General features: G+C 41.1%; 1 protein-coding gene, 1 non-coding gene and 1 pseudogene across 3 annotated transcripts in view; all 3 read right to left on the reverse strand.

Moving 5' to 3' along the window:
• The window catches only part of LOC128587660 (protein NPAT), a 64064-nt gene that overhangs the window by 41622 nt on the left and 198 nt on the right, over nucleotides 1-22244 (reverse strand). For both annotated transcript variants that reach the window (XM_053594048.1, XM_053594047.1), the window contains exon 2: nucleotides 4189-4307. In XM_053594048.1, coding sequence (XP_053450023.1) covers nucleotides 4189-4307 — 119 coding nt within the window. The remainder of the gene's footprint in view (nucleotides 1-4188; nucleotides 4308-22244) is intronic.
• LOC128587699 (transcription intermediary factor 1-beta-like) lies at nucleotides 7647-22213 on the reverse strand (annotated as a pseudogene).
• Nucleotides 10664-10771, reverse strand: LOC128589409 (U6 spliceosomal RNA). Its single transcript, XR_008380996.1, has one exon. It is a non-coding gene; the product is annotated as a U6 spliceosomal RNA (small nuclear RNA).

The following is a 22244-nucleotide window of genomic DNA, read 5'->3' on the forward strand; positions in this document are numbered from 1 at the left end:
TCATATCATAGGAAAGAGCAGGAATTGTGGAACAGCTGTGATTTCAAATTCAATACTTACTACATGTATCAAATAACCTAAATTATACGACCTACTTTCATATTTGTAAAATGGAGATATTACTTTTTTTTTTTTTTGAGACAGTCTCACTTTGTCACCCTTGGTAGAGTGCCATGGTGTCATATCTCATAGCAACCTCAAACTCTTGGGCTCAAATGATTCTCTTGCCTTGGCCTCCCAAGTAACTAGGAATATAGGTGCCCAGTACAACACTTAGTTATTTATTTATTTTTTTTTGTAGAGATAGGGTCTTGCTCTTGCTCTGGCTGGTCTCGAACTCCTCAGCTCAAGTGACCCACCTGCCATGAATCCTAGAGTGCTAGGATTACAGATGTGAGCCACTATGCCCAGCCTGGAGATATTAATTCTTAATTCATAGAATCTTTTGTTATGAAGATACATGTTAATATGTAGAGGACAATGTCTGACACAATTAGGACTTCTCTTTTCCTTCCCCCCTAAACTTTCACAGATTTGTTTTTTGTTTTATTTTTGACAGAGTCTCACTCTGGCACTCTGGCTACAGTGCAGTGGCATCATCATAACTTGCTGCAACCTCAGACTCCTGAACTCAGAGGATCTCCTATCTCAGCCTCCCAAGTAGCTGGGAATACAGGTGTGTTCCATCATGCCTAGTTTTCTTTCTTTCTTTTTTTCCTTCAATTTTTGCTAGAGACAGAGGTCTTGCTCTTGCTCAGGCTGATCTCATCTCAAACTCCTGACCTCAAGCCTTGGTCTCCCAGAGTGCTAAGATTACAGGCAAGAGCTAGCACTCCTTAATTTGTTCTTTTGTCTTAATTAAACCCTGAATAGGTAGAGGATTTGCCTATTATTATCTTGGTAATTACACCTTGTTTTATTTCTAGTAGCTAACAGTTAACTGATGTAGGACTGAAGACTTAGTTCCTTTCTGCACTGAAACCCTTTACCTTCCCTAGTGCTATAGAATTTTATATGTGGTCATGAAATTGCCCTCACCTAACAGAGGAATAGTAATCCTTTCCCTTTGGGCTCATAAGATAGAAGGATGAATGAATAGCCATATTCTCAGATAATCCCTCCCTACCCTCTTTGCTTCTTTTTTCTTCTCCACTACTATTTTGGGACTCTGTAAGTAGTACATTTATTAACAGAAAACACACAGGAGGGTCTAGTGCTACTTACTTGTAGGAACTTTGAGCATGTAATTTAACCTTAGTGAACTTTAGTTTCCTTATCTAAAAAATGGGACATGAGCACTGACATTTATCTACTTTGTAAGTTTTTTTTTTTTGCAGTTTTTGGCTGGGCTGGGTTTGAACCCACCATCTCTGGCATACGGGGCTGGCACCCTACTCCTTTGAGCCACAGGTGCCGCCCCTTTGTAAGATTTTTTAAGATTTTTATATGTTAAAATAATTTTAGATTCAAAAAGGAATTCCAAAGATAGTACAGACATTTCCCATACATCCTTCCTTCAGGATCTTATATTGTTACATTTTATATAACCATGTTACTTTTAACAATAAAAAATAATATTAGTATAATACCATTAGCTATACTACAAACTTCATTCAGATTTTGCCAGTCTTCTCACTGCTGTCCCTTCTCTGTGCCAAGATTCAAACTAGAACACCATGTTGGAAGTCTCCTCTGATCTGTGACATCTACCAACCTTTTTCCTTTTTTTTTTTTTTTTTGAGACAATCTTATTTTGTCGCCCTTGGTAGAGATTCTATAGCTCACAGCAATCTCAAACTCTTGGGCTCAAGTGATCCTAGCCTCCCAAGTAGCTGGAACTACAGGCACTTGCCACAAGGCCTGGCTGTTTTGAGACGGGGTCTGGCTCTTGCTCAGGCTGGTCTCAAACTCATGAGCTCAAGCAATGAGCCTGCCTTGGCCTCCCACATTGCTAGAATTATAGTTGTGAGCCACCATGCCTGGCCTTATTTTCTTAGTCTTTCCTCGTTTTTCTTGGCTTTTATGCATTTAAAGATTACTGGCAAGTTTTTTTTACAAAGTTTCTTTCTTTTTTTTTTGAGGCACAGTCTTACACTATTGCCCTTGGTAGAGTGCTATGGTGGCATAGCCCACAGCAACCTCAAACTCCTGGGCTCAGGAGATCTTCTTGCCTAAGCCTCCTGAGTAGCTGGGACTATAGGGACCCAGCACAACTTCTGGCTAGGTTTTCTATTTTTAGCATTGGTGGGGTCTTGCTTTGCTCAGTCTGGTCTTGAACTCAGACCAGAGAGATCCACTCACTCAGGTGATCTACTCGCCTCGCCCTCCCAGAATGCTAGGATTACAGGTGTGAGCCACCGTAGAGCATTTTTTTTTCTTTTTTTTTTTTTTGAGACAGAGCCTAAAGCTGTTGCCTTGGGTAGAGTGATGTGACATCATAGCTCACAGCAACCTCCAACTCTCGAGCTCAAGCGACTCTCCTGCCTCTGCCTCCCAAGTAGCTATTTTTTGGTGGCAGCCGTCATTGTTGTTTGGCGGGCCCGGGCTGGATTTGAACCCGCCAGCTAAGGTGTATATGGCTGGCGCTTTAGCAGCTTGAGCCACAGGTGCCGAGCCCGTAGAGCATTTTTTAATGTACTTCTTGTAGAACAAAACTTTTAATTTTTATGAAGTTGAATTTGCCTAATTTCTTCTTTTGATCCATGCTTTTGGTGTTATACATAACTCATTTCCAAAGCCAAGGTCATACACATTTTCTCATGTTTTCATCTAGGTATCTCGTAGTTTTATATTTTACATTATGGTCTATGGCCCACTTTGGTTAATTTTTGCACTGGGCATGAGGTAAGTTGTAGAGGTTATTTTTGGCATATAGATGTTTAATTGTTCCAGCATCATTTGTTGGTAAGACTATCCTTTCTCCATGGAATTACCTTTGCATCTTTGTCAAAAATAACTTGTGTGGGTCTATGTCTGGACTTTCTATTCCATTTGACTGCTTTGGGCGCTCAATTTACCACCAATGACCTTTAATCTTGTTTACTGCAGCTTTTTAGTAAGTCTTGAAATCAGGTAATGAGTCCTCCAACTTGTTCTTTTTCAAAATGATTTAGGCTATTCTACTTCCTTTTTTGCATAAGTTTAGAATTTAGCTTGTTGTTATCTACAAAAATGCTTATGGGAATTTAGTGATATATTTAACATTACTGATTCTCAAATTTTCTCATGTAATTTTGAGCATATAGATTACACACACATTTTTGTTAGATTACCTAAACATTTAGTTTGTTGGTATAATAAATGGGTATTTAAAAAAAAAAAAGCTTCAGCCAGGAGTAGTGGCTTACTCCTGTAATCCTAGCACTCTGGGAGGCTGAGGTGGATGAATTCCTTAAGCTCAGGAGTTTGAGACCAGCCTGAACAAGAGTCATGCCCTGTCTCTACTAAAAATAGCAAAATTAGCTGAGTGCTGTGGTGGGTGGCTGACGCAGGAAGAGTGCTCAAGCCCAAGTGCTGTGAGCTATGATGACATCACTCTACCCTAGGCAACAGAGTGAGACTGTCTTCAAGAAACAAAACAAAACAACCCTTCAAATTCTAATTGTCATTATAGGTAGAATACTACCTACAGAAACACTAAATGCTATGGACCTGTGCATATTTTGTATCCTGTGATCTTGGTAAATTTTTGTTATGTAGATTCTTTTAGGTTTCCTACGCAATTGTGTTATCTGTGATAGCTGAAATGCTTTAGGGAATCATGTTTAAAATAAAATGATAAACACTATGTGGAATATTGTAGTTCTGGAATGTATCCATTACATACCAAATGATGGTCTGCAGGTTTAGTGATATTTACAAAAGGTGACAACAAAATACCAAAATGCAGCCACATATATGTCAGAAAGTTAAAAACAAAAGCTCTGAGATAGCAGTGGTGAAACTGATCAGAAATGAGGGTGTCATTTTGAAAGTTATTATCAGAGGCAACATTATAATTCACTTATAGCTTCATCACAAATGTGTAAAAAGAACATTGGCCTTCTTTGGGTCTTACCAGTCATGCATGATACCAAACCATCAAATTTCTATTGATTTCAATTTTTTGTTGAGAGGTGATTTTAAGATTGTATTCAGAGTCTCTCATGTTGATGATGAAGTATTCCCTTTAAGAAACCAGTAACTTACCAGTAAGCAGGCTGGGATAAAACCTTCATCTGTACAGTGCTCTGCGTATTCCTTTAAATCTGAACTTTCTAAAATGAAAGTCTGGCAGGTAGAAGTGAGGTTTTCTTGTTGTAAGTAACCTAAATGAAAAAATAAAAGTTTAGGTACTTATAATAAATTATATAATTTTAGTTAAACTTCTACTGAAGATGCCACAGCAAGTACTAATATCACAAGTGGAGCTTCAGACAGAATGTTCTAGTATTCTGCAGCCTTGCCCAGAAACACCAAATTATGCTATAATACAAAGTACAAATAGTAGGGTTCACAGGAAAACCAAGGAAGAATGATAAATATGTTCCACTACTTTGTAACTTCCATATTCACTAGGTTAGTAGAAGGTATAAATTCTATTACTGGATTATAAAAAAACTACATTCTTATAATGTTGCTATTTATTTGTATACTTCATTTATTTGCCTAATGATTTACAAAAAGATGAACAGAAGACCTACTCTGCATGAAAGGTCAGAAAGGAACGCCTTTGATTTCATGCCTCAATGCACACACAGGACCCTTGGGATAACAACAGGAGACTTACTTGCTCCCAGCTTTAAGGAAATCAATGTTCAATCATATTATATAAACTCTTCAAAGAATACAGACTTTATAGAATAAGTTTAGCAAACTCACCAAATAGTAACAGCTAAAACACCAACAAACACAGGGAACGAAGGAGAATCTTTTGTTTGTAAGAGTTGTCACATTACATTATTTAAATCAATTTTCTACAAAAAAGTATGCAACATTTAGAGAAATAAGAAAGTATGGCTCATACACAATAAAAAAATAAATAAAAGCAGTTCTCGAGGAAATCCAGACACTGAACTTAAGACTTACATGTGCTATTTTAAAATAAGTTCAGAGAACTAAAGGCAACCATGCTTAGGAAGTTTCGAGAGCAATGTCTCACTAAATAGAGAATACAAATAAGGAAATATCCTCATGCATTGTTTGACCAGGACACAAAGAAATGTATTTTGAGGCAATTTTGTCTTTTTGCAAACCTCCGACAAACCTATATATGTTACTGTACTGAATACTACTGGCAATTGTGATATGATAAATATATCTAAACATAGAAAAGGCAAAGTAAAAATATAATTTTGGTCTGTCACTGATCAAAATGTCAATATTTGGTGAATGATGGAGACACTATAAGATAAAGAATCAAGGCTCAGTGCCTGTAGCACAGGGCTTATGGTGCCAGCCACATACACTGAGGGTGGCGGGTTCAAACCCAGCCCAGGCCAGCTAAAACAATGATGACAACTGCAACCAAAAATAGCCGGGTGTTGTGGCAGGTGCTTGTAGTTCCTGCTACTTAGGAGGCTGAGGAAAGAGAATCGCTTGAGTCCAATAGTTTGAGGTTGTTGTGCCATGATGCCAGGGCATTCTACCGAGGGCAAAATAGTGGGACTGTCTAAAAAAAAAAAAAAAAAAAAAAAAAAAAGATAAAGAACCAAATGGAAATTCTGAATATGATAAGTATAATAACTGAAATAAAAAATTCACTAGAGGGGGCTCACTTGCAGATTTTAGGAAATACAGGAAAGAGGAATCCATCAGAGAAACAAACGAAAGAAGAAACAGAGTCCCAGAGACTGGTGGGACAACAGCAAGTGGATCAACATAAACATAATGGAAATCTCAGGATGATGGAAGTGAAGAAGCAAAAAGAATATCTGAAGATATCATGTCCGAAAACTTCTCAATTTGAAAAAAACCATTACTCTATGCATCAAGGAAGTGCAACAATTTCCAAGTAGGATAAATTCAAAGAGATCCATACCTAGACACATCATAATCAAGCTGTGAAAGGCAAAGACAAACCGAAAAAACTTGAATAAGAAAAATGACTCATCACGTACAAGTGATTCTCAATAAGATTAATGAGCTATCATCAGAAACCAGAGTACAGAGGCAGTGAGAATGTTCAAATACCTGACAGTAAAAAAGAGACAACCAGGCAGCTTTGGAGCAGTCTGCAAGCTCACAGTCTGCTTCTCTCCAGCTTCATCCTGCTGCTCCTGCTGCTGCCACGCCGGGCACTACTCTGGGCAGCCACAGTGTTTAGCCACAGCCACCCAGGCCAGCCTTAAGTGCCCCGCCACTGCTATCCACTCAACTCACCACTATTCCCAAGGGTCACATGAGAGAAGAGTTTGATAACCGCTGGGTGACATACTTCAAAAAGCCAGATACGGATGCTCGGGAATTGCATAAAGGGATGAATATACTTATTGGCTATTATCTGGTTCCGGAACCCAAAATCATTGATGCTGCTTTGCAGGCATGCAGACAGCTAAGTAATTTTGTTAGTGTAGTTCACATCCTGGAGGTTGGTAAGGACAAAGCAGGACCTCATAAGGAAATCTACGCGAGTCATCCAGGAACCTAGACCAACTTTAAATGAATTGGGCATCTCCACTCCAAAGGACCTGGGCCTTGACAAAGTGTAAATCTCATGAATAGGTTTCCTTGGGATTTATTGATATTACTACTTGATTGTAAAGTCACTTGGAAAGATTGATGGTAACACTACCTTATTTGAGCACGTTTTTCTTTATTGATGACCAAATGACAATGGTAATTTAGGCTTTCGTAAAAGGGAAGTTTGAACTGAAATTAGACATTTGTTTCATGTGTTTGTATAGAGAAGAAGAAAATGAAATGCCATAGGGCCATTGATTTCAAAGTTTTATTGACTTCTTACATGCTGAGAGAAGTCCTTTTATTTTTTGGAAACCATCTGACACAAAAGTCAGACATCAACATGTTTGAATGCCATTTGTAAAGTTGATACCTTAGGCTTAATTAGGGGACTGGTAATCTGTAGGGATGTGTATACTTTCCCAAGTGAAATGCAGTTTAGAAGTGGTCACTGAGATTGTCTTGGGGACGTGCTGTGTAGTAGCCAAGCTCTTTCATACCGTGTGTCTTAGTGCCCCTTTCTTACCTTGTTCTGCCCTAGAAGTGTCCCTAACAATGTAGTATAGCTTTGGACATCAGAGCATTTACTGTGGCACATTTGGAGGCATTCTGATTTAAGAACTGAGTAAAACACATAAACCCTGCTTTAATTTAGAAGCTTCATAATATTAGAAACCAGCTGCTAGATAAGCAAGTTCTAGGTCTGGGTGATTTATAGTATAAGCAGTCCAGACTGCAGTATCAGGGAAAAAGGGTTAATATTAGGTTGAAATTTAGATGCCTCCTCTTTCTTTAAACTGGTGAAGTTTTTATTAAATCTACAGAAGTAAAAACCATTTACCAAAACAAACAGAAACAAAACCCCCAACTACTTATTGTGGGGATGTGGCCACCAGGGAGTGGAAATCAGGCCACCAAGGGGTGGAGATGGGGTGACAAGACAGAGAACAGATTGAACCTTGACTGGCCATGGGCGAGACCCAGCCTCAGGGACCATCACTAGGGTGACCAGACAGCTCCTGGGAATTCAGGCCAGCAGTGGGCAGGCTCAGGGGTGGGAGTTCCACCAGCACAGCAGAGAACTTGGTGTCACCGAAGACCTCATTCATGCATGTCTCAAAGAAGCGCTGCAGGCTGATGCGGATGATGGACTGCACATCTGCCTTGTCCTCAGTTAACCTGCTGAACTGCTTGAACATGCGGCCCACATCCTGGGCAAACTCCTGGGGGAAGCTGTCGGGGTTGTGTGTGACAACTTCTCCTGGAGGTGGGTGCAGATTAGGTTTAGTTCTAGGTTGCCACCAGGCTGGTACGGGGAGAAGGTAGAGTCGGTAGCCAACTAACGCAGGGGGCATCAAGGTTCACTCATGACAGAAGGCCAAGTGAACCAAGCGTGGCCAAGCAGGACACGCTCACATTTCTAGACAGTACAACAGATATCACAACTCTACTGGTTGGCTGGTCAGTTTGGCCACCACACCAGTGCTGTCTACAGAATCCAGGCTGAGGCTGCCATTCTCCTCCTTCAGGTCAGGCACCACAGGACACAGTGAGCAGCTCTACTCCTCTCCTAACACATCATGCAGGGCAGGAAGGTGGCAGTCTGGGTGGAAGCAAAACTCACACTGGTTGCACGTGACTAGGTCACCTGGCTTCTGGCAGACACAGCAAATAGTGGCACTGTCATCCAGGGTGCGTGGGCCACCACCTTGGGCTGAAGTGCCTTCAGGAGCCACCACTTTCAGGCCTGCGCTGGTGCTACCACTGGGTGAGGCCAGGCAGAGGCTCTCAGCACTGGGACCCTCCGCCAGAGCCACCAGCACAGGTTTGGTCTCAGGGCCCTCTGTGGCAGGAAGAGCTCCAATGGTGGCCTCTGTTTCCTCCTCCTTGATGATGGCAATGCCAGGTAATGGTGGAACACCAGGGGTTTCCAGCGGTGTAGCTCTGGGCCGGCCAGCAGCTGTAGCAGCAGCATCCCACTCAATATCAATAAGGTTATAGTCCTTAGTGGTGCTGCCTGGGAAGACCAGTGCCTGGCTATCAGTTGTGAGATCCAGCTCTAGGTGTTCAAGGCTCCTCATGGCACCCTGTGCATGAGGTCACTCACCTCACCCTCACTTGAGCGGGACTGCTTCATGCCCAACACATGGGGCTCTCAAGTAGGGATCATCTGCTGATCCAAAGCCACTGTCAGTGCCCTGCTTGCTCAGGGTCCCTGGGGCTCTCGGAGAGGCCATGGGTGCAGGGCCTGTTGAGTTGGGTGCTTTTCCCCAATCTTCCCAAAGACCTCAGCACTTTTGTTTCAAGCATTGAGGTAGTACTGAAATGTCAACTCTCCATGTGGCTCCACAGGATCCACAATCATCTTGAGGGCCCATTGCATTTGTAAGTAGATCAACTTCTTAGAAAGCAGTAGGGCTGTGTTGTTGTCACTCCCCAGAGTCCAAAAGGCAAAGCGCAAGATGTGCTCCTAGTGCTTCTAGATCTTGGTCATGGCCCAGTGCTGCCACTCCAGGCGCTTCTGCTGCCCCTCAATCACCTATGGGCAGCACTGACCAGCGCATAGCCCACTTATTCAGTTCCTTCATGATCTGCAGGATGGCCATCATGACATCCACCTGTACATGCTTCTGTACATCAGACACCTGGTGGATCAGGCTGGTGAACTTCCTTGGTGGTCTTTTGCAGTTTGCATGTTTGTCCCCAAGGCACTTCACCAGGGAAGTGTGCTGGATCAGCTCTGGCATTAAATCGCCATGGTGATATCACAAAGGCCCCATCCCCACCACAAGAGTCACGCCGAGTGGTGGACTGTCCTGTGCGCAGGAGCTTTTGCTGGTACTTCACTGCATCCTCTAGGAACTGGTGATCCTTGTGGGCATTAAGCTGGTCGTCTTGGCAGGTAAGGGTCTCACAAGTCTCACAGAACAGCACAAGGGGTTCATGTTCCTGCACACTACAATAAACAGTATGCTCACCATCCTGAGATTTGGCTGGCCCTGGTTTGCATCCTGGGCATCAGTGGCAACTTTGCTGCCACTATCACACATGAAGTAATTCTCCACCATGTATTTGGAGAAACATTGCTGCTTGCACACAGGATGGTCTATCACTCGGTGTGACTCCTGTGGTGGGGGTGGGGCCTTTGCGATGTCACCGCTGTGATTTAATGCGTGAGCTGGTCCATCACACCGTTGCTGAAGTGTGTGATTTTCACCTAGCTGCAACTCCAGGCTGCATCCAGGCAGGCTGCTGTGTGCCCAAATGCATGGGCAGTCTGGGCTCTACCTCAATCCTTATATGCCTTCTCTCTTAAAGCCATATAAAGAATTAAAAATTCTGTTAATAAAAATTTAGTTTGGGGGTTGGCGCCTGTGGCTCAAAGGAATAGGGTGCCGGCCCCATATACCAGAGGTGGCAGGTTCAAACCCAGCCCCGGCCAAAAACTGCAAAAAAAAAAAAAAAAAAGGAAAAATTTAGTTTGGGTAAGGTTTTAACACCTTTTATTAATACCCTACCAGAAAATCCTCTCCTCACTGCCCCAGGCCCCCCGTTTCTTTTTCCTGTAGGCCAGTGGTTCTCAACCTTCCTAATGCCACGATGTATTTTCATTGTTACAAAGGGGTCGCGACCCATAGGTTGAGAACCGCTACTCTAGGCAGTTTCCTTTACAAGGTTCAGGGTCTGTGAGGACTGTGGCATTCTTCTTTTTTTCAAGATTTCAGATTGGTGTGAGGGTGCAAGAGATTGGGTTAGAATGTTTGTTGGGTAGAGTTGGGTTGTGGTTGAGCCCTTTGCCCAGGAGGTGTGCCATTTACTCTTATTTAAATTGTGCCCACTGGGTGACAGCACATCAATTCCTCTCTCTCTCTTCTCCCTCCACTTGAGTTTGTGTTTTTCTCTCCTGTGGGCTTATAGTTGCATCTACTGGTTTCATGTTGGTGTTGAGTACATTGGATGCTTTTTTCCCATTCTTCTGATACTTTACTAAAGACAATGTTCTAAAAATGTGTTACACTTCATAAATTTGCATGACATGCTTGAACAGGGGCCATGCTGCTCTTCTCTGTATTGTTCCAGTTTTGGAGTTATGCGCTGTCAAAGTGAGCACTAAAAAGCATGATCAAAAAGTGACAGAAGTGGAGGGAGAAAAACAATTCAACAAGAAAGTTGGAAGATTTTAATACTTCACGTTCAGGTCCAGGAAAGTACAGAGGTTACTATGAATATTATAGAAATAAATAGAATTGTATAGGAATGCTACAGTTGTATGTCCACAATTACAAAACCTAGGGGAAATGGATAATTCCTAGAAAGATACAAACTATCAGAACTGACTCAGTAAGAAATAAAAAAATCTGAACAGACCTATAAGAGACTGATTTTTTTTTTTTTTGAGACAGAATTTCACTATGTCACCCTGGGTAGAGTGCCGTGGTATCACAGCTCACAGCAACCTCAAACTGTTGGGCTCAAGCGATTCTCTTGCCTCAGCCTCCCAAGTAGCTGGGACTACAGGCGCTGGCCACAATGTCCGGTTATATTTTTGTTGCAGTTGTCGCTGTTGGTTATTTGGCCTGGGCCAGGTTCGAACTTGCCAACTTCAGTGTATGTGGTTGGCGCCACAACCACTATGCTACAGGCACAGAGCCAAGAGACTGAATTTGTAGTAAACAAATGTATTAGAAAGAAAATACCAAGATCAAATGGACTTACTGGTGAATTCCACAAAACACTGAAAGTAGAGTTAATGCCAACCCTTCACAAATTCTTTTTTGAAAAAGTAGAGAGGGCAGGGCGGGGTGGCTCACATCTGTAATCCTAGCATTATGGGAGGCCAACGCAGGTGGATTGTCTCAGCTCAAGGAGTTCCAGAACATCTTGAGGAGGAGCAAGACCCTATCTCTAAAAGTAGGTGTTGTGGCGGGCGCCTATAGTACCAGCTACTTGGAAGGCTGAGGCAAGAGGATTGCTTGAACCCAAGAGTTTGAGGTTGCTGAGGGCTATGACACCATGGCACTCTACCCTGGGGTGATAGAGTCGGACTCTGTCAAGAAAAAAAAAAAAAGCAAAACCCCAAAGAACCCCACCCACACATAAAAAAAATCCCCCCAAACTGTTAGTCCTAGTAAATTACTTCAACAAGGTTGTAGGACACAGGATGAATATTAAAAAAATCACCTATTTTTCTATATACTTGCAATGAACAATCAAAAAATTAAATCACAAAAATAATTTACAATCAAAAGAAACCGAACCCACCACCCTTGGTGCATGTGCTACGGGTGCTGAACTTAAGCAACGATTTCTTAGATATGAAACCTAAAGGACAAGCAACCAATGAAGAAATAAACTGGATAAAATACAGAGTTTTTGTGCTTTCAAGGACACTAAGAAAATGAAAACACTAATAACAAAATGAAAGAAAATATCTGTAAATCACATATTTGATAAGAGACTAGAAATAAAAACTATAAGGGCGGCGCCTGTGGCTCAGTGGGCAGGGCGCCGGCCCCATATACCAAGGGTGGCGGGTTCAAACCCAGCCCCCGCCAAACTGCAACCAAAAATTAGCCGGGCGTTGTGGCGGGCGCCTGTAGTCCCAGCTACTCGGGAGGCTGAGGCAGGAGAATCACCTAAGCCCAGGAGTTGGAGGTTGCTGTGAGCTGTGTGACGCCACGGCACTCTACCGAGGGCCATAAAGTGAGACTCTGTCTCTACAAAAAAAAAAAAAAAAAAAGAAATAAAAACTATAAGAATTCTTATAAGACAATAATAAAAAGGTAAGTAACCTAATTAATAAATGTACAAAAGATCTGAATAGACCTATCTCCAAAGAATACAAATTTCTAACGAGCACATGAAAAGATGCTCAGCTTCATGAGTCATTAAGAAAACAAAATCAAAGCCACAGCGAGATATCAATTCACATCCAGGATAGCTACAATTATAAAAGACAATAAATAGCAAATATTGGTGAAGATATGGAGCATTAGAAGCCTCATATTGCTGGTGGGAATGTAAAATTATATAAACAGTTTGGAAAACTATTTGGCAGGTTCTCAAAAACAAAACAGTTACTATATGACCAAGTAATTCTGCTCCTAGGTATATCCAAGAGAACTGAAATCATACATCTGAACAAAACTTGTAGATGAGTGTTCGTAATAGCATTTTTCCTAACATTGGAAAAGTAGAGACAATTCAATGAATGGAAAAAGAGAATATGCATATCCATACAATGTAATATTATTCGGACATAAAAAAGTACTAATACCTGCTATGACATGTATTCATCTTTAAAATATGCCATGTGAAAGAAGTCAGACACAAAAGGCCATACATCATATTTTATTTACATGCAATGTCCAGAAAAGGACAGATTCATAGATACAGAAAGTAGATGAGTAGTTGGCAGAGCATGGGGGAAAGAGGGAAATTGAGGCGACTGTTAACAGTGTGGGGATTCTTTTTGGAATGATGGAAATATTCTGGAATTAGTGGTGATGGTCACACAACATTTGTAAAGAAAAGCCATTAAATTTATTTTGTAACGTGAATTTTATCTCAATGAAAGAATAAAATTCTAAATTTTTAACTTGCCATATGAGGTTCTACTTGTTTTTACCCTAATTTGCTCTTCAGCCTATGTTTTGCCATTATCTCTCTTCCAGTCAGGATGGTCTTTCAGTTCCACAAACTCATGAATGCTCTCATTTCAATGCCATTGTATACTCTATTCCCTTTGCTTGCACAGCTTGTTTTCTTAGCTTAGCTGACTTCAGCTCATTCTTCAGGGTTTAGTATAACTTGAGTCCTCTATGTACCATATTTTTATTACCTATTACCCTTAATAGGTATGACTTGCCTTTGTACTGCACTTACCTCAATGTTGGTGTAATACCCAGTGATTTCTAAAGAAATTATTTCTAAGGTCTTCTACAACTTTAAAATTGTAAGGTTCTACTCTCTTTACCTGGAAAACTATCTTTAACCAGTTCCTACGAGTCAAAAAAACTAATGAGGCTCGGCACCTGTAGCTCAAGCAGCTAAGGTGCCAGCCACATATACCAGAGCTGGCGGGTTCCAATCCAGCCCAGGCCCACCAAACAACAATTGACAACTACAACCAAAAAACAGCCAGGCGTTGTGGCGAGCACCTGTAGGCCCAGCTACTTGGAAGGCTGAGGCAAGAGAATCGCTTCAGCCCAGGAGAGGTAAGAGAATCGCTTCAGCCCAGGAGTTGAAGTTTGCTGTGAGCTGTGATGCCATGGCACTCTACCCAGGGTGACAGCTTGCGGCTCTGTCTCAAAAAACAAACAAACAAACTAATGAGAGGTAGCCTACAAAGTCATTATACACAAAGGGTTTTAAAAGGCAAGGGCAAAGAAATGGTCATCCCACTTCAGGCAATGCTCTAACTACAATTTGAGAATCAACTCATCACTCTCTATTTGTAGTTGATGAATCAATTTTCCAATCTTTTGCTAACTAATGCTACGAGGAGAAACGCATAAATTCACAAAGAAAAAACCAAAGGCCTTGAGCTTTGTAGTACGAGAAAGCATTTGGGAACCTGAAGAAGTCTTTTATCTCAGGCATTACCACTTCAATATTCCCATCATTATGATCACACCATATGATTAATTGGACTGAAGATACACTGGTTTTTCCCTTCCTTTTTGGTGAAAACTGCAGCCAGCTAAAAAGTCATTTTTCTGATGGCTCGCTTTCTAACAATTACTTGGAATAAGTGAGTTAGCTGCACATAATGAGTATATATGTATATGGAAATGCACTCTGCAATAGAATGGTGTCCTATTCAGGATTGGCCAGGCCAGGCTCTGGCCACCCGAGACCTTGAATTGCAGTAACTCAGTAAATACTCATCTTACTTGTCATTATTACTCCTTCTTAAATGTACATATAACACACACTTATTTTAATGTTAAATATTATAAGTGTTTGGCCTTTATTCAAAGTTTGGTGATATTTTGTGACCAGAAATATGCCATAGGAACTTAATTGTATATATCAACTAGCTAATGATAAAATAGGTTTGATTATGTCATTTCACTTATAATAGCAGTTTCCTAGAATGTATTGATGATATATAGTGAACTATATACATGACTAATCAGTTCCATGTCTACAAAATGCTTACTTATCATCATCAAGTATCTGACTGTAACCAATTCTCAAATAATAGGGAAATTTTAGGTAAAATTGTTCTAAATCTCAAATACTACAGTTTAAATACAAACTAATCAACAATCATCTTTTATTACTATAATATAAATGACTAGCCTTCAATCAATTAGTTGTTCTCCTCCTTTATTCCTAAAAATAACTGCCAAATAAAAGAACTGTTTTTGTGTAAATTTACTTACAAAGGTATTTAAATAGGTAAAAAAGTATGCACCAGTTTTTTTGTTTTTTTTTTGAGACAGAGCCTCACTATGTTGCACTCGGTAGAATACCATGGCATCACAGCTCGCAGCAACCTCCCAACTCCTGGCCTTAGGCAATTCTTTTGCCTCAGCCTCCCAAGTAGTTGGCATTGCAGGCACCTGCCACAACGCCCAGCTATTTTTTTGTTGCAGTTGTCATTGTTGTTCAGCTGGCCTGGGCTGGGTTTGAACCTGCCAGCCTTGGTGCATGTGGCTGGCATTGTAACCACTGTGTTACGGGCGCGCCAAGCCCAGTTTCTTTTTTCTTTTTTTTGTAGAGACAGAGTCTCACTTTATGGCCCTCGGTAGAGTGCCGTGGCCTCACACAGCTCACAGCAACCTCCAACTCCTGGGCTTAAGCGATTCTCTTGCCTCAGCCTCCCGAGTAGCTGGGACTACAGGCGCCCGCCACAACGCCCGGTTATTTTTTGGTTGCAGTTTGGCTGGGGCCGGGTTTGAACCCGCCACCCTCGGTATATGGGGCCAGCGCCTTACCGACTGAGCCACAGGCGCCGCCCCTTTTTTCTTAATATAATACTGTTTTTAGCCTGGTCTTAAGTAGAGGTAGTAATGAATAACAAAACAGACTGAAGGGGAAACACAACTGAAAAGTAGAAGGAAAGAAAAAATTCTAAGTGTATCAAGGGTGTTTGTATTTTAGGAATTGAGAGTCTAACCTCTCCTCTTCTTATCTGAAGGGAAGGCAAGCTAAAAAGAGTCTGAAGAAAGCAAGAGAGAGTAAAGCCCCTTTGTGAAAATATCTTCTTTACATATTCTATTAGGTTATTAAGTTTGAAATGTCCGATCTCCTTAAGTACTAAGTCTGAGAGTTGATAACTCTGATATTTCACTTTGATCCTTTTTTTTTTTAATTGTGAAATTACATCCTCCTTTAAAAATCATGTTTTGGCTTGTGATTATCTTTCAATTTTTTTTTAGAGCAATTTTTGTGAAACCATGAGTAAATAAAAAATGTGTTATTTTCAAATATGAGCTCCATCGTGAAACCAATTTAGCACAAACAGCTCAAAATATCAATGACATGTTTGGAAAGGATATGGTTAATGAACACACAGTATGACAATGGTTTGAGAAGATGCATTCTGGTGATTTTTAATTAATTTATTTTTATTTTTTTGAGACAGTCTTAAGCTGTCACCCTGGGTACAGTGCTGTGGCATCACAGCTCACAGCAACCTCCAATTCATGGGCTCATGCAATCCTCTTGCCTCAGTTTTTCTATTTTTAGTAGAGATTGCTCAGGCTGGTCTTGAACTCGTTAGCTCAAGCAATTCACCTGCCTCAGCCTCCCAGACTGTTAGGATTATAGGCATGAGCCACCAGGCCCAGATATTTGGGTGATTTTGATCCTGACAGTGAACCACACGGGCAACCTAAGACCAAGGTGGATAATGATAAACTGAAAGCTATAGTGGAAGCAAATCCATCTCAACCATCTCAAGGTTTAATATTACTATTCCAACCATATTAAAACATTTAGAACAAATGGGCAAGGTAAAGAAGCTGGATAGATGGGTACTATATGAATTAAATGAGCGTCAGAAAAGAAATTGTTGACGCCATATTGTTAGGTGTGATGTGAAATGGATTCTTTGTTACATTTCCAAGTGTCTGGCACAATGGTTGGATAATGATGAAGAGTTGAAACATAGACCAAAATCCAATATTCATCAAAAAAAGCTAATAGTGTCATTCAGTGGTACAGGACTGGTTTATCCACTACAGCTTTATGAAACCCGGTCAATTGTTTACACCAAAGGTCTCCTGCAACCAACTGAAGTGATGAGGATGCCTGCAATTAATTAGCTGACTTTGGTCAGAAAAAGGCCACTCCTCTTGTAAGACAATGCTCAACTACATATTACACAAACAACACTGCTCAAACTACAGAAGCTGCACTTGGGACACTCCCTGTCATCTACCGTATTCAACAGAACTTGCACCAACTAACTACCACTTCTTCCAGGCTTTGGATCATCTCTTACAAGGAACAATATTTCATTCTCAACAAGCTGTGGAAAATGCTTTTCAATTTCACTGCCTCTTGCTCTCCAGGCTTCTTTGCTGCTGGCATACATAAGTTACCATTAAGATGGCAAAACTGTGTTAATAGTTTTGGTACATACTTTGATTGTATTGCTTCTTGTTTGAGATATAATAAACTAAACTTTTGATTCAACATCAGACATTTAAGATTTAATGACCTCACACTTAATCCCCAGAAATATCAGTTACTTAATGACCTTTAAAAAGACAGATAATTCTTAGGAACCCTTACCTTACAGTGCTTTGTATTACTAGATCCACAAATAACAGAGGTAAGGTCTCTGTCTACAAAATTATTAGGAAACAGAAGATACACACACAAATTAACTGTAATATAAAAGCAAAAGTGGAAAGAAAATAAGACTGACTTATTTCGTGGGAAGAGAAGGGCTAGAGAAACTACTACCAGGCTTGAGGGAAATTATGCCATGTTTCGAATCCATTCTTTATCCTTTCCCTGCTCTATCCTGTAGGACATAAAGCTTGAATGCTTACAGGCACTGTTTCCCAGGAACCTGTCAGCCAGCTTCTGGCAGGGTTCAGTAAATGACAGCACTAGTGGGAGACTGGAGCGCAAGAGGAAGAAGTCAGTTTTCCTCCTTCCATTCTCTCTCTGCGTCCGTACAATCGCCTCTACGACTATAGCTCCTTCATCAGACAAGTCTACCTTCTATCTTCTACAGTCAATCCAGCCTCTGGGTTGCTTTCTCTCTTACTCTTCTAATTAGTGTACTGGCTTTCTGCTGTCACTAACGTCTCAAATGCCTCATGTAAGCTGCTAGGCTTCTTAGCTTTTCTATCACCATTGTAACCAATTTTCTCATTAAATTCTTCCATGTTATGTACTCAGATTGGTTTCTGTTTTTCTGAATGGATGCTGACTCATACAGAAGGTAACAAACCTATTTAGGAAAACCTTTATAGATAGCTTTGGGGGCTACCAGAATGCTTCAAACTTGTCCATTATTCCAAGATTAAATAACTAATAGGTCAAAAAAGTCAGTGAGTTTCAATTCTGGAAGATGAAAAAATTTTAGAGGTAAATGGTGCTGATGACTGCAAAATGATGTGAATGTACTTAATGCCACAGAACTCTACATTAAAAAAATCATTGTTTTGGGCTTAAAGTATATATTTAAAAGGGCTAAAATAAAGAATTTTGTTATGTAGATTATACCAGAAAAAGGATAAGTAAACACACAGCTACAATAAGACAGGATAAGGGTGTAACAGAACTACAATGCTATGGGAACATTTAAGAAGGAAAACTTGCTGAAAGAGGTTTCAGAGATGTTTGACCTGAAATTGAATACAAGAGTACTAGGAAGACAACAAGCAGAATACACAAGATTCCACAAATTTCAAGTGGTTTGGTATGCCTGTACCACACGTCAGATGTTAAGAAGTTGAGATCAAGCAGGAAAGAAGGATCTGTTCCACAGAGTACTTTGTATGATAAACTGAACTGGTGGCCCAGCAGCAACAAACAATGTTTTGATGTATTTTTGCCTATATAGTATTTTTTACAAGTTTCAGCAGGACAACAGTTGGCTACAGTGTAGAGGTAAAAAAGCCCCAGGGAAGTATCCTGAAGAATAAAAGGCAGTTGAAGAAAAGCAACTAAGTGGAGTCTATTGTTCTCTCACTAACCCTTGTGAAAGGGTGACACACAGCATTAGAATGTGAAGTGAGGGTCCTGGAAAGTGTTTTTTGGGTGTGTGTTTCAGGGTAAAGAATTATGTGAACATTAAGGGGACAATATTTCTCTCTTTATGCTTAGCAATTGGCACAATGTTTGGAGTATTTTAGCCAAAGGCTTGCTGAAAAAAACATGATGAAGAGGCCAATTAGAGAGAGACTGAAGATGGGGAGAGGTTACTAGAAAAGTTACGAGCAAATAATAAAACTGATATGAGTTACAGATGAGATGTATATGTAAGCTATGTAATGATCAACAAAAGAGAAGATAATATGGGGAGGCTTTTTTGTATTGTACATTGTTGTATCATACAATTTGAAATTTAGTAAGTGCACAGGGCGGGAGCCACTTACACTGAGGCTGGTGGGTTCGAGCCCGGCCTGGGCCTGCTAAACAATGACATCTGCAACCAAAAAATAGCCAGACGTTGTGGCGGCGGGCACCTGTAGTCCCAGCTACTTGGGAGGCTGAGGCAAGAGAATTGCTTAAGCTCTAGAGTTTGAGGTTGCTGTGAACTGTGATGCGACAGCACTCTACCGAGGGTGACATAGTGAGATTATGTCTCAAAACAAAAAAAAACAACTTTTAGACTAGGAGATTTAGTGTGAATGCTTTCGAAAGATTTCTAACAAGTAGGCTTGGTGCCTATAGCTCAGTGGTTAGGGTGCCAGCCACATGCACTGGGGCTGTTGGGCTCGAACTAGCCAGAGCCTGCTAAACAAACAAACAAACAAAAAATAGCCAGGCCTTGTGGCGGGTTCCTGTAGTCCCAGCAACTAGGGAGGCTGAGGCAAGAGAATCTCTTGAGCCCAAGAGTTTGAGGTTGCTGTGAGCTGTGACACCATGGCAGTCTATGGAGGGTAACATAGTGAGACTATGTCTCAGATTAAAAAAAAAAAAAAAAAAAAAAAAGAAGATTTGTAACAGTAAATAAGATGAACTACAAGAAGACTATATGGGAAGCCATGACAAAAGCCAGAAAGAAGTAATGGGAGGCATACAGCTAGGATTGGTGGCAGAGAAAATGGAATGTGAGTGACCATGAAGATTTTTAGAATAAGAAAACGACCACTCTGGAGTTTTTATCCGTTAAAAGAGTAGAAAGTTGAAAGGTGGCTTTACTAATAAACTAAGAGGAAATTAAACTATCTTAACAGAAAGTAAAGGAAATAAAACTCAAAACGTGTAACTGCCCCTTTGAAGAAAAAGCAAGACAGCTGTGTGTTTTAATTAAAACACCTGTGGCTTAACTTGTTATCTCTAAGAGTTGTTTCCTACGTTAGAAGAGCCCTAAGTGGACAGAAGAGATGCGAGCTCTTTACTCCAACTCTCTGGCTCAGCTACTACCAAAAACCATATTCCTAGGACTCAGATTTCATTAGTGTATAACGGACCCTCATTCTCTCTCCTTTTCTTTCTTTCTTGAGAAAATAAATAAACTTTTACTTCTGTATATCCTAAACACTGTGTGAGAATCATTTCTTCATCCACTGTGAGCATCTAGTGAGGTTTCCCATCCTACAGGAGTCAAGCAGAGCAGCTGGTTTGTGGAGAAAGAATACTCACAAGCTGGTGTGGATTATCCCAATTAGAAAATCACACTGCTTTATTAAGTGACTGCTTTCTTAAGCAGGGGTGATTTTGCCCTCCAGAGAAAATACTGGCAGTACCTAGGGACGTTTTCCCTCATCACACTGGGCAGCAGGTAAGTAGTGGTGTGTCCTACCGGCAGCTACTGGATAGAGGCCAGAGATGCTGCTAAACATCCCACCATATTTGGGCACATAACAGTTCCCCACTAAAAAGAATTATGCAGCCTAAAATGTCAATAATACTGACATAGAGAAACTTCGTGACTATGGCCACTGCAACTCAACTGAATTACTAAACTGCTCAAACTCAAAATTCTCAAGCAAATATGTATAGAGGAAAAAAATAAAGTATGTCATATATATTGAGTCTACTTTTAATTGGTATACATATACACCTAATAAATGTAACAATTACAAGATACAGATGTAGGTCAACTGCTGATACTCAATTTTGATAAAGTGGGGCAAAAGATTAACCAAATATTAGTTTAATATGTCATTATTTCTTATGTTATTTATTTCTCCATAAATGGATGGTGGAACTATTTCCCTCTAATGTTTTCTGCAAAAGTGTTTATGAAGAACCCTACACAAGGGCAGTGCCTGTGGCTCGGTGAGTAGGGCTCCTGCCCCATATACCGAGGGTGGTGGGTTCAAACCCAGCCCCGGCGGAAGTGCAAAAAAAAAAAAAAAAATAGCCGGGCGTTGTGGCGGGCGCCTGTAGTCTCACCTACTCCCGGAGGCTGAGGCAAGAGCATCACCTCAGCCCAAGAGCTGGAGGTTGCTGTGAGCCGTGACATCACAGCACTCTACCTAGGGTGAGAAAGTGAGACTCTGTCTCTTAAAACAAAACAAAACAAAACAAAACAACCCAACACAAACATTATCGTAGCGCTGGGCATTTAAAAAATGCACAAGACAAATGGATTTTCTGAGCAATAAAATAATAGTAGTAATGGATGTGGATACTATGGGAGGTTTCATGACATGTTAACCACTTACTTTCAGGAATGGTGCACAAGATGTGGAAGTCACTGTCTCGGGTTTAGAGCTTTACGTGGCTCTTGTTCCCAGTGGTACAATCCTCTTTATTCCTCCCGGGGACAAACAACAAAACCCGTCTCCCACGCAGACAATCCACCCTGACAAGTGGCCCACGAACCCTCTTCAAACAAGGAGAAAGTAGGGCTAGAAAGCGTTCAATGAAAGATATTTCTCCTCTAAATGTTTTTTGCTAATCAAAAGAACAGAAATTGCTGCTGTTTTAAAACATGCAACGGGCATTTCAGACCTTTACGCTGGAGTATTGCGAAAAGGATGGAGAAGGACGATCACCCCCACCAGTCCTAAATTCGTAGTTCTCAGGGCGGGTTATGGGAAGGGCGTCAGAAATGTCTTTCTACAAAGCTGGGTGGCGGAGGAAGTCCTAATTTGTCATTATTTTTTTTTTGTCCCAACAAGAGAAAGTGCCCACGAAGTTGAAGAACACACAGTTCGCCCGTCACGGAGACAACTCTTTCGGGGGTCCCCGTGAAGTATGCGGGTCTGACCTTCCCGCTGAATCCGGGGCCCAGGTGTTCCACATCGAGCTTCTCTTTGCCCTCCCCTCGCCACGCAGCCTCTGAGGAGCGGGGCAACCACATGCAGAAAGGCTTACAACTGTCCAGAGCCCCCCAGAGACGAAGCACCCCCGCAGTCGGAACTTGTAAGCCGGGGAGGCAAACCCCCAAAGCTTCCCCACCCATGGGAAACCTCAGGCTGCAAAGGTCCTTCCGA

This window comes from Nycticebus coucang, chromosome 6, assembly GCF_027406575.1.
Source record: "Nycticebus coucang isolate mNycCou1 chromosome 6, mNycCou1.pri, whole genome shotgun sequence".
Classification (NCBI taxonomy): Eukaryota; Metazoa; Chordata; class Mammalia; order Primates; family Lorisidae; genus Nycticebus; species Nycticebus coucang.